Consider the following 13,091-nt stretch of genomic DNA (forward strand, 5'->3'; position numbering starts at 1 on the left):
ACATAATAGGATGTAGGATACAGCTGGCACCCACCATACACTGACCGGACGCAGCTCCTGCAGTGACCACCCAGCTGCACGGCATCTTCATGTGCTGGAAAGAAGAAAAAAAACACGCCACAAAAAACTGCAAGCAGCTCGGCGTTTTCTGCCAGTTTTGGCATTTTCTCATTTTAGTGTCAATTATTATAGGTGTATTAGGCCGTGTACAGGTGGGCAGGGGAGTAGTTGCCTATAGCAACCCATCAGAGTGCAGCTTTCACTCTCACTCGAAGAAGAAAGCTGCAATCTGATTGGTTGCTATAAACAACTGCTCCTCTGCACAGGGTTTGATATCTCTCCTCCCATATGTTAATTCTTGTGTGGAGTCCATCATACATCATACTATTCATGTGTAATCTACGCCAAATTCACATGTATCATATATGGATCTTGCCATTCAACAGCAGAGGTGTTCAGTTGTGTACCTCATCTTTCCCGCATCCATTCTTCTTTCCTTAGTCTCTCCTGATGGTTTTGATATTTTTATATCGGGACCGACTTACGAAAGAAGACCAGTGCCGGAAAGATGAGGTATGGGACTGCAGGTGCACAAACTTGCTGACTTGCCTTAAAGTAGAGCAGCATAAACCACTGACAGAAATGCTGATCAGATCGGTGTATTACCTACATCATTCTGTTTAGCAGTTCTCCTAATATGCAGGTGAATAGGATTACGGTCACATCCCTCCCCCACCATCCAGATGCTGATTGACAGGTGACTTCCTATACCCAGCATGGATAGATAACTGCCAATTGGCAGCTGGTGGGTGGAGTTTTCTGCTTCTCATGAATATCCAGCACTACTGAGCACATGCACATAATGTAGAGGACTACTTATTGTCCATGTTATTTAGGAGGATATCTCCAAATCAGCTGCACAGAGCACTGTAAGTGATACATCATTCTGTTCAGCTTCTCTGTCACTAGTTTATGCTGCCCTGAGATAAGACAGCCTAACCCTACTGACAGAGTCTTTTTAAAAACAAACAAAAGTTTTTCTATGTCACATGTCAAGAGCCAATATTTAATAACTTTTCCATCGGTGTAGTTATATGGGGGATGGTTTTTTGCAGGATGAGGCCTCGTCTTATTGTTTCCATTGATTCTGTTCTTCTGTCCTCCTGCAGGTGGATGTCACTCCATTAACAGCAGTGCAGACTGGATTGCAGAAGGGTGAGTGTTTTTGACTGGTAAAGGACGGGTGTCCGAGCCTGTACACTTATATTACACTGGAGACTTCTCATTTCCAAGCTCTTCAGATTCCTTTGACCATTTTGTTTGTTGGGCATCCACATTACAAACCAAGTCCTGTTCTGGGCACGGCATACGCCTTGGCTTGGCCACGTCTGTATTAGACGCAGTAACTTCATATCTTAACCGTTACCCCACATCCACGTTCGTTTTCATTGAAACTAATGGAAGTTACCACATGGTGTGTTAGTGAATCCTGACGCTCCTTGTTTCAAGGGGCCAGTGAGATATCAGACGCATGCAAGCCCTTGAAGAAGAGAAGCCGGGCCTCTACTGACGTGGAACTTGCCAACTCCTCTTACCGGGATGCTTCTGACTCTGACTCACGGGGCCTGAATGATGCACAGGTGGGATTGGCATGCTGCATGTTACCTTTAAGTTACATATGTGTAAGCGAGTGTGAGTTAAAGGAGGCTGTGGGCAAGATGGACACTGTACTGTATGTATTACAACCATCAGAAGGAGGACCCTGACATGGGAATTATCTTTGGTGGTCACAGTAAGGGTTCGCTCACACGTACCGGATCCGCAGCCGATTTCTCGTGGCGTATTTCCAGCGAGATCCACTGTGGATCCCTGCCCTGTACACTCAGAGCAGTGGGATGGATGTCCCGCTGTAAGTATGTCAGCAGCCTGCCCTGTTAACCCTCCCACTACCGCAGCCTATACGTCACCTGGTCCCTACTCCGGCTTGTTTCGGGCTCCCGACACGTCCCGCTCGGCCAATCAGTGCACTGCCCTGCCGCAGTGCACTGATTGGCTGACCGGGACGTGAAGACGCCAGGAGCCCCGAAGCAAGCCGGAGCGGGGAGCAGGTGAAGTATACGCTCCGGTGGCGGGGGGGTAATGAGGTGGGCTGCTGACATACTTACAGCGGGATATCCATCCCACTGCGAGTTTGTCTGCCCATAGAGTGTACAGGGCAGGAATCCGCAGTGGATCTCGCTGCGAATTCGCAGTGTGAAATCCACTGCGGATCCGTTACGTGTGATAGCACCCTAAAGAAGATTCTTTGGGAGAATTTTATCAAACATGGTGTAAAGTGAAACTGGCTCAGTTGCCCCTAGCAACCAATCAGATTCCACCTTTCATTTTCCAAAGAGTCTGTAAGGAATGAAAGGTGGAATCTGATTGGTTGCTAGGGGCAACTGAGCCAGTTTCACTTTACACCATGTTTGATAAATCTCCCCCAATACATCAACCGTCTCAGAGCTACTGACTGGATGAAAGGGATAATACTCCATTCTCTCTTACTTTTCCAACTTTACTTCCCCCCCCGATTCCCTTCTACACCAGTTTGATAAATCTCCCCCACACACTGTTTAAATTGAATGGATGGCCGTCATTTAATGACAAATAATTGCTGTTATTTCAAAACAACGGCCATTGTTTTAAAGCAATGATAGTTATTTGCTGTTAAATGGCGGCCATCCACTCAATTTCAATGGTGTGTGAACATAGACTTTCTGTGTTTTCAGTCCACTCCTGGTTTTGGTTACAAAATACTGACCAGAATACTGAGCAAAGATACTGTGTAGGAACAAAGCCTGAGGCTGGGTTCACGCTGCGTTTTTGCTGTCTTTTTAATGTATCCGTTTTTAAATGGTTACTTTTAATTTACATAGAAACATGGTCAACCGTGTTTTTGTGTATGCTAAAAAAAGGAAAAAAAAAATGCATCCGTTTTGATCATATTTTTTTTTTAACAATGGAAAAACGGATCGAAACAGATTGCACATGATTGCATCCATTTCTTTTACCATTAAACGTATATGTTAAACAGAACCCATCCTTATTCCCTTTTAACCTCCACTGTATGTTTCACCCTGCCCACTTCATCCAGAGTTAGGTGGAGGCAAAGCAAACCCTATATAGATCCCAAAATAAGACACATCTGTCGGTCAAAACAAATCAAGTGAATAATACCTGATGACCTGTATGTAGTATATGTTTTTTTCAGAAGCCTAATGATCTCAATATGTTAAAGGGGTATTCCTCCCAAACATAACTGTTGGTGACGCTAACAATTCATTCCATCTTTAATCTGAGGTAAAGTTTCTGATGAACTCACTGTGATTTACCATTACAAAGAAGCTACAACATTGCAGATACAGCTGGCCAGGAACATGTTTACATCAGCTGTCTCAGAAGGGAGGGGGAGGAGGGGGAGACGAGGAGAAAAACTCACACACAGATTTTTGTGTCTTCAGCAGAAAGCAGCACCTCAAAACTGGGGGAAGGAGACTGAATAGATAATAACAAATATGGAATGACCCGTTAGTCTCACCATTGGCAGCAACATATCAAAAGTTATGTTTGAGCGGAATACCCCTTAAATTATTATTATTATGCCTCGTGTGGTACCTCTATACAGGGTTTACAGTGTCATCCACCCTCTTTTCCTATTCACTTTTCAACCTACCCTCCCCAATCTGTCCTTATGTACTCCCTAAGCGTATATTCACACTGAGGAAAACAGCCGGAAATTCTAAACGGAATGCCTGCCGCGGACTCTGCAAGGAATACCGCCTGCCTCACTGTCTATATGTTATGTATAAGGTGCCTATACATAACATTGAGCCAGTGAGGCAGGCGGTATTCCAAGAAGAGTCCACGGCAGGGATTCCGTTTAGAATTTCCGGCTGTTTTCCTCAGTGTGAACGGGCCTTTATTCCTTTCACATTCTCCCTTGCTCTTCCAACTTCTGACTTCACTTTGTCCCTGACTCTCTTCCATCTTCTACAATCTCTCTCACTCCCTTCCACTGTCCCCATCACTCCTTTCCTCCTTTACCTTCTCATTCATTTATCTTTATTGGGCATTTGTGAGATTCACAGCTATTATATAGAATAAGAGAAATGTCTTTTTTTTTCTTGGTGATTTGCATGTTATTATACTGGAGTGTGTGACCTGGAACCTTTAATTTTCACCACAGATTAGCTTCGAGAAGCAGGCGGACAGTCCATCTGCCGCTGGTGATGCTGACGCTTCTGACGTCCAGTCTGTGGATTCCAGTGTGTCTCGGAAATCAAACAAGAGAGACACTGTGTGTCAGGTAAGTGAGCATTAAACAGAGTGTTCCCATCCCATAGTTATGGCATATCGCTAGCATTTGCCATCATTTCATGATTGGTGGATCCGACCTCTGAAATTCTGTGATAGCTGAGGCCACAGCGCTGATATACTCCTCTGTCTTCTTCGCCTTTATTTCTCTGTGCAGGAAAAACATGAAAACACAGGATTTTATCAGTCTTGTAGTCCTATCATTCCCAGGATCCACCATTCATAAAGTGAGGGTGTATCCTAACCATATTCCATAACACAGGAATAGCCTTCTAAACTAGTTGCACCATGTATGCATGCAAAAAGCAGTTTCAAGCAAGGAGCTTAAGCTGACGTTAAAGGGGTATTCCACTTAAACGTAACTTTTGATATGTTGCTGCCCATGGTGAGACTAACAATTAATTTCATACTTGTTATTATCTATTCAGTCTCCTTCTCCTAGTTCTCAGCTGCTGCTTTCTGCTAAAGACACGCAAATCTGTGTGTGAGCGTTTCTCTCTGTCTCCTCCTCCTCCCCCCTCCTTTCTGAGACTGCTGATGTAAACAAGTCCCTGACAGGCTTTATCTGTAACATTGTAGCTTCTTTGTAATGCTGGAAGGGATAATCACAGTGAGTTTATTAGCAACTTAACCTCAGAATAACCCTCCCGACATTACAAAGAAGCTACAATGTTGCAGGTAAAGCCTGTCAGGGACTTGTTTACATCAGCTGTCTCAGAAGGGAGGGGGAGGAGGGGAGACAGGGAAAAGTTCACACACAGATTTTTGTGTCTTCAGCAGAAAGCAGCAGCGGGGAACTGGGGGAAGGAGACTGAGTAGATAATATGGAATGACCTGTTAGTCTCATCATGGGCAGCAACATAGTGATGTTTGAGCGGAATACCCCTTTAAGCTAATATCACTTTTATGAAACATTTCTTTTTAGATCTGTGAAAATTTTGGGGAGACGCTGGTGTCCTGTGATGGAGATTGCTCTCGACTCTTCCATCTTGAATGTCTTGGGATGGATGCACTACCAGAAGGAAAATTTATCTGCATGGAGTGTAAAACCGGTACGTTTTTATACTTCCTTAAATGAATGCAGCATAAACTAGTGACAGAAATGCTGAACAGATCAGTGTATTACTTACACCATTCCCTTCAGTCGTTCTCCTGATATGCTTGAGAATTGTCTTTGTGCTGCACCCTCCGGCTGATTGACAGCTGTCTGCCTATACACTGTATACATATTTATATATATATATATATATATATATATATATATACACAGTATAGATAGACAACTGCCAATCAACAGCCGGTGGACAGAGGAAGCTGGTGCTCATGAATATCGAGGACTACCGATCACACGCACATAATGGAGAGGACTAGTGTGCTGTGCTCAGATACTGGCAGCGGAATGAAAATTCTGCTGTGGGTATGTGACCTATTCAACTTCACACTACCAGGATCCGCACCGGATTTCGCTGCAAACTCGCAGAGTGAAATCAGCTGCGAATCCAGTACGCGTGAAGCTACCCAAAGTGTGGAAACAAATGCAGAACCAGCGTAGGAAGCGTGTATAGGGCTATTGTGCTAGTTGTAGATCTAGTATTTGTAGCTAGTTGGGGGGAACACTCCTACAATCATTCGTATACCTTGTGTTTTCCCTCTGTACAGGGTTTGTAGTGTGATACACAATCCATGATTCTTGGTTAGAAATAAAGAATGGCTCTATAACTTTTATTGTTTTTTATAGGACTTCACACCTGCTTCTCCTGCAAAATCCCCAGCACCAGTGTAAAGCGCTGCGTTGTCCCTTCCTGTGGCAAGTTCTACCACGAGGCCTGTGCCCGGCAGTATGGGGCCACCATCTTAGATTCCAGGGGCTTCCGCTGCCCTCACCACTGCTGTAGCTCTTGCACCGCTGAAAAGGACATATACAGATCCTGCAAAGGTGATTCATGTGGCAAATGGGGGTCATAGGAGAGAACTGGAAGTGTTGAGGCTCAGACATAACTATAAAAATGAAGACAAAAATATGTTCGATGCTCTTTTGCCCTAGTTCACTCCTCTACTCTTAGGGCCCTATTACACGGAGCGATAATCCGAAAAATAAGACCAATTTGGCAGATTATCGCCCCGTGTAATAAAGACAACAATCAGATAATGAAACAACGTTTATTCCAACCTAAAAATCATTGTCCACTGGGCGTGCATCACTAAGTAATAGCAATGTGCAGCTGAGGGCTGATGAGTGTAAAAAAAAAAAAATTATACATACAGTACCTGTCCACGATCCGCGGTGTCTTCAGAATCTCAGAGCCGGTCTTAGAAGTGACAGGCCGCTCAGCCAATCACTGGCCGAGACGGGACTGCAGCGCCCAGTGATTGGCTGAGCGTCCTGTCACTTCACAGACTGGCTCAAAAGTTCCACCAGCGGCTGCGATGAGAAGCCAGGAAGATACCGGCTAGCGGACAGAAGCATGAGAACATCAGGAGCTATGTATAAACTTTATTATTTTACACTTTTAAAGCAAGGGCTGCATGAGTGAGCCGTGTAATAGGCTCAGGAAGCGAGCGCAGATCTAGCAGATCAGTGATTGGGTCGTCCAATACAGGCCCTATTACACGGGATGATTATGGACAGAACAGGCTGATTTTGCCCGGAGCAGTAGGGCCAACAAACAGCCAATGAGTGAGTGGACCCACATTCATAAACTGATGTAATCATTGGCTGCACATTCTCCATGTAATAGGGGATGGCAGCTAAGGGTCACACAAACAATGCAGCGATTGTTCATGCAGCCCTTCATGCCTGATGCTAGAGCTGTGTAACTAAGCACCAATCTATAAGATCAGCACCCATTTGTATAGAGCATTGGGCGGTGTAATAGGGCTCTTTGAAACCAAGGCCACGTACTTAAATCCGTAGCCACGGACACCCACAACTGTTCGTAGCCTGTACACGGTTGCATAGACCCCCTTCATTCACTATAGGTGATTTGTGCAAATACAGGCTGCACCATAGGAATGAATGGGTCCATATTCTATCCATATTCACTGATCTGCAAATATGGACAGTTATTGGTGATGTGTAAACAGGGCCTTAGGGGAGTTGTGCGGCTGATGGCCATAGATTTTACTGCCCACACAAAAGATCCAATCAGGAGGTTTTCACACTCCCAGGCTGATCTCTGATACCTGTGCCCGATTATTAGAAAGGAGCTTTAGGCAAGAGACCTCAGTGCTTGCTTGTTGGTGACTGATAAGAGGGGAAGCCTCACCACATAAGATAAGAGGATGAAGCAACCTGGGCTGGGCCACATCTCTCTGGGGGCCCCATAGGAGCTGCACAGGCCGCCTCTATATTACTTAATGGTTTGTTTTTCATTTTACCCCAGAACATCTCCAGTAGTATATAATATCAGAACACTGCCTGTTGTGGGAGGGTGGTTTTCAAAACTTTAAATTGTCACTGTCGTTTAAAAAAATTTTTTTGGCAGAAATGAATAGTACAGGCAAATTTAAGAAACTTTGTAATTGGGTTTATTAGCCAAAAAATGCATTTTATCATTAAAAAGCAGTTTGAAGCTCTCCCCCCTGTCTTCAAGGTTTTCTATGGAGCGGTGGAGGGAGATGAGGCACCAAAACAGGACAACAAAAAGTTAATTTACAGCTACATCATAGGGCTATCTCCTCTGAAGTCAGCACTGACCTCTCTGACCTCTGAATAGCGGCTTTCACACAGGTCCAGCTGTGCAATCCTTTGTTCTGTGCTCTCTGCTGACGACTAATCTCCCTCCTCCCCCATCCCTCCTCCCCTCTCCATAGGTTAGACAGGGCCGACTGATGTAAAAGAGTAGAGATTTCCTAATAATGAGCGGTGAATGAGAGAGAGGGGGGGGGCTGACCTGGGGAAAATCTTTTTGAATGCAGATAGTGGCAGATTTGCCTAATAACCCCAATTACAAAGTTTCTTAAAATCGCCTGGACTATTGATTTCTGCAAAAAAAAAAAAAAAAGAAATGACAGTGACACTTTAAGGATAGGACCATTATGCTGTGAGGACCACATGAATGATCAGCCAATAAACCCCCCTATGTAATCCGGCCCTTTGTAGCTTGCCATGTATACTGGTGTAGTGATCTTTCCTTTGTTACTTAGGAGCTGGTCTTCTCTTTTGCAGGTCGCATGTTACGCTGCGTGCGGTGCCCTGTGGCGTATCACAGCGTGGACGGCTGTGTGGCTGCAGGCAGCCTTATCCTGTCTCCAGGCCTCATGATTTGCAGCAACCATTCCAAGCGCAGCAGTCATTCGTCCTGTGCAGTCAACGTGAGCTTCTGCTTCGTGTGTGCACGAGGTAAGTGAGGGGACCATGGGCCATCTGTGTTGGAGGGTAGATGACTATAGTGCAGCGCCCATCACTCCTATGGGAGGTAGTGTGTGCTCATACCCCACAGGCTTGTCCACTTACACTCAAGGTAGAGAAACTAATAAAAGGGAAGCAGTCGTGAATGGAGAAAGCCTGAGACTTACAATAAGAGGGATTTTACCATGTTTCTTTTGGGTATAGAATAGACTTGTTTTACCTTTGGCATATGGGACTGACCAGGAGTAGCCCATTTATTTCCTCCTTTTATTCTTTATGAGTAATAGAAGTGCATTGATGTCACTATTGTGGAGTCTGAGACAGTCTGGTTGCTTGGGGCTTGATGCCTCTTAACATCTATTAGAGGGGTTGTCCAGCGAAAATCTTTTTCTTTCAAATCAACTGGTGTCAAAAAGTTATATAGATTTGTAATTTACTTGTAATAAAAAATCTCAAGTCTTCCCATACTTATTAGCTGCTGTATGTCATGCAGGAAATGTTTTATTTTCAGTCTGACACAGTGCTCTCTGCTGACATCTCTGGCCGAGACAGGAACTTTGTCTCGGTTTTCTATAGGTTTTCCATAGAAAACCTCTGCCGCTCTGGACAGTTCCTGTCTCGGCCAGAGATGTCAGTAGAGAGCACTTTGTCAGACTGAAAATAAAACACTTCCTGCAGGACATACAGCAGCTAATAAGTATGGGAAGACTTGAGATTTTTTAATAGAAGTAAATTACAAATCTATATAACTTTCTGACACCAGTTGATTTGAAAGAAAAAGATTTTCGCTGGACAACCCCTTTAAAGGGACACTTTTCATATGCTGTAGTGTCCCTACAAACTTATCTGTCTCAAAGAGTTACATTGTGTTACTTTGGAGTTATGCATCAGGGGTCTTCCTTGACGTATACCTTCAACGTATGGCAGTGAATGACCATACACAATGGAGTGACTTCAGCAATCCACAAGATGTCTTACATTGCTTTTACCGATTAAAGGGGTTATCCAGCCCTACAAAAACATGGTCACTTTCTTCCAAGGACAGCACCACTCTTGTCTACTGTTCAGATGGGGTTTGTAATTAAGCTCCATTCACTTCAATGGAATTGAAACTGGAGACAAGAGGGGTGCTGTCTCTGGGAGAAAGTGGCCATGTTTTTCTAATGCTGGAGAATCCCTTTAAGCCACAGAAGAGAGCACAGTATGAAACTTGTGGGGTGCAGTGCTCGACGGCAGGGGGGGATGAGGTTGTCTGTGGTTTCCTATACTGAGCTATGGTATACAGCGCTATCATACTGTGCATGTAAGCTATGATCACAGATGAAGATGATGTTTATGTGTTATGTATCCAGCCCTCCTATTGGTTAGACTACCATAGACCCCACAACTGTATGAAAGCCCCTGACCAGATGAAGCCTGTAGAGTCTTTTATTCTTATTTATTCACATTTCCTCTGTTCTTTTGGTTTTTATCTTCATTTATATATATATTTTGTTTTCCCTCATTGTTCATAACCTGCTTTACTAATGGCAACTACACTTGGTAACTGCGGGATCAGCCTGGCCTACGTGTAATTTAAGTGTGAGGTGAGACTGCTCTTGTCTCTTAGAGGAAGCAATGGGGCCATTCATCATTATGGGCCCCCGGTGTAGGTCATGGCAAAGGCGCGTCAAGGCAAAGAGGAGATGGCCTCCTCCCGCTCCTAAGTTATCTGGGTTTAGTTCCTGCAAACAAGTGTAAACCATATACAAATGTTCTGGAGCAGGTGTAGATTTCTGGATTTTCTGGCTCAGGTCCTGCTCCAAGCCCTTTGATACGTTCAGGCCCTGCTGCAAGCCCTGTGATTGGCTCAGGTCCTGCTCCAAGCCCTGGGATAGGCTCAGGCCCTGCTCCAAGCCCTGTGATAGGCTCAGGTCCTGCTCCAAGCCCTGTGATACGTTCAGGCCCTGCTGCAAGCCCTGTGATAGGCTCAGGCCCTGCTCCAAGCCCTGTGATAGGCTCAGGTCCTGCTCCAAGCCCTGTGATAGGCTCAGGCCCTGCTCCAAGCCCTGTGATAGGTTCAGGCCCTGCTCCAAGCCCTGTGATAGGCTCAGGCCCTGCTCCAAGCCCTGTGATAGGCTCAGGTCCTGCTCCAAGCCCTGTGATAGGCTCAGGCCCTGCTCCAAGCCCTGTGATAGGCTCAGGCCCTGCTCCAAGCCCTGTGATAGGCTCAGGTCCTGCTCCAAGCCCTGTGATAGGCTCAGGTCCTGCTCCAAGCCCTGTGATAGGCTCAGGCCCTGCTCCAAGCCCTGTGATAGGCTCAGGCCCTGCTCCAAGCCCTGTGATAGGCTCAGGCCCTGCTCCAAGCCCTGTGATAGGCTCGGGTCCTGCTCCAAGCCCTGTGATAGGTTTGGGTCCTGCTCTAAGCCCTGTGATAGGCTCAGGCCCTGCTCCAAGCCCTGTGATAGGCTCGGGTCCTGCTCCAAGCCCTGTGATAGGTTTGGGTCCTGCTCTAAGCCCTGTGATAGGCTCAGGCCCTGCTCCAAGCCCTGTGATAGGCTCAGGCCCTGCTCCAAGCCCTGTGATAGGCTCAGGTCCTGCTCCAAGCCCTGTGATAGGCTCAGGCCCTGCTCCAAGCCCTGTGATAGGCTCAGCTCCCTCTGCAAGCCCTGTGATAGGTTCAGGTCCCGCTCCAAGCCCTGTGATAGGCTCAGGTCCTGCTCCAAGCCCTGTGATAGGCTCAGGTCCTGCTCCAAGCCCTGTGATAGGCTCAGGCCCTGCTCCAAGCCCTGTGATAGGCTCAGGCCCTGCTCCAAGCCCTGTTATAGGCTCAGGTCCCGCTGGTGCAGCAGTGGTTCACTGTACACTTTGCTGTAAAATCTAGATCCGCTGGGGGATACCAGAAGGGCATTATTGTGGCATCCATTGCATCTATGGGAAGCCGTGCAAGCTCTACTGCACAAATACCAAGGTGGTATTAGAGAGGTCGGGGGGCTTCCTCCGCACTCCATTGCCACCCCCTTGACATAGAATTCTGATGGTTTGTATAACCTGTTCCTCCAAAAAAGTTTGGGATCTAGTAATACGTAACATTTCCATAGAAGTTTGGTGCCACCTTAAGTCACAAGTCAATCAGCTAAGAGGGTGAGTCCATGGTCGGAATGGTATATGCTGTAGTCGTATCAGGGAAGCTAATACAATCAATGGCTCCTGCAGCTTCCAGATCTGGTAGATCTGCTCCATGTGGCTGTAGACAATAAGGGAAGGGTCAGGACCGCTCCTCTACTAGCTCAGGATCTGGTGTAATCCTGAGGATGGTGTTATCAAGTGTATCGCCTGGTTTACTGTGATGGCAAATCTATTGGTTATCCTTCAGCATGTCCACGTGGCTCTCAGTTACCCCCTACAGCAGGCGCAGTGTACGCCATATGGCAGAATAGCCACTACTGTAGACTAAAGCCCATATCCTTGAATTCATATAATAGACTGACTTATCATCGGGGAAGAAACTCATATTCTTGTAGCTTCTTTATAACAGTGTCACATATTGTGTATGGAATATAGTTATATATGTTGCAGTGAAATGATAGAATTAAGGATTTCCCTAGGGAATTGATCAAATCACTGATCCTTTTTAGGAAAATGATGGAACGAACTCTATCTTTTCCCTTGTTACACGCCTCCTGCTCCCCCGGCCGCTCCTCGTACGGCCCCGCTGCCATGCGCCTGGCGGGAGGTGTGCCGTCTGACTCTGGTCCCGTCCGCCCCAGCCTGCGACATTCCTCCTGCTCCCCGGCCTGTCCGCTCTGCTCCCCGGCCTCCCAAATGCTGCATGCCGGCTTGGCGGTGTGTCGCTCAGCTCCCCGTCCGCCTCCTGTCCCGCCCACCCCGCCCTGCGACATGCCTCCTGCTCCCCGGCCTGTCCACTCTACTCCCCGACCGCCCCAACGCCGTATGCCTGCCGGGAGGTGTGCTGCTCTGCTCCCCATCCGCCCCTGGTCCCATCTGCCCTACCGCCATATGCCTGCCGGGGAGGTGTGCCGCTCTGCTCCCCTCGTCCGCCTCTGCCGCCATATGCCTGCTGGGGAGGTGTGGCGCTCTGCTCCCTCTGTCCGCTGCCGTTTGCCTACCGGGAGTTTCCGTCCGCCCCCCCGCCACCATATGCCTTCCGGGAGGTGTGCCGCTCTGCTCCCCGTCTGCCTTGCCCCAATATACCTGCCGGGGAGGTGTGCCGCTCTGCTCCCCATCTGCCCTGCCCCAATATGCCTGCCGGGGAGGTGTGCCGCTCTGCTCCCCGTCTGCCCTGCCCCAATATGCCTGCCGGGGAGGTGTGCTGCTCTGCTCCCCGTCTGCCCCGCCCCAATATGCCTGCCGGGAGGTGTGCTGCTCCTCTCGCCATCCGCCC

At 47.1% G+C, this 13,091-nt stretch overlaps 1 protein-coding gene across 4 annotated transcripts in view; it reads left to right on the forward strand.

Moving 5' to 3' along the window:
* Window positions 1-13,091, forward strand: part of NSD3 (nuclear receptor binding SET domain protein 3) — an 87,773-nt gene that overhangs the window by 52,240 nt on the left and 22,442 nt on the right. For 3 of the 4 annotated variants that reach the window (XM_069945085.1, XM_069945094.1, XM_069945104.1), the window contains exons 8-13: window positions 1,170-1,215; window positions 1,510-1,640; window positions 4,229-4,348; window positions 5,282-5,408; window positions 6,095-6,292; window positions 8,525-8,698. In XM_069945085.1, coding sequence (XP_069801186.1) covers window positions 1,170-1,215; window positions 1,510-1,640; window positions 4,229-4,348; window positions 5,282-5,408; window positions 6,095-6,292; window positions 8,525-8,698 — 796 coding nt within the window. Of the gene's footprint in view, window positions 1-1,169; window positions 1,216-1,509; window positions 1,641-4,228; window positions 4,349-5,281; window positions 5,409-6,094; window positions 6,293-8,524; window positions 8,699-13,091 lie in introns of those variants that run through there. The other variant, XM_069945113.1, reaches the window with a different exon arrangement.

The sequence above is a fragment of the Dendropsophus ebraccatus genome, chromosome 1, assembly GCF_027789765.1.
Source record: "Dendropsophus ebraccatus isolate aDenEbr1 chromosome 1, aDenEbr1.pat, whole genome shotgun sequence".
NCBI classification, from domain to species: domain Eukaryota; kingdom Metazoa; phylum Chordata; class Amphibia; order Anura; family Hylidae; genus Dendropsophus; species Dendropsophus ebraccatus.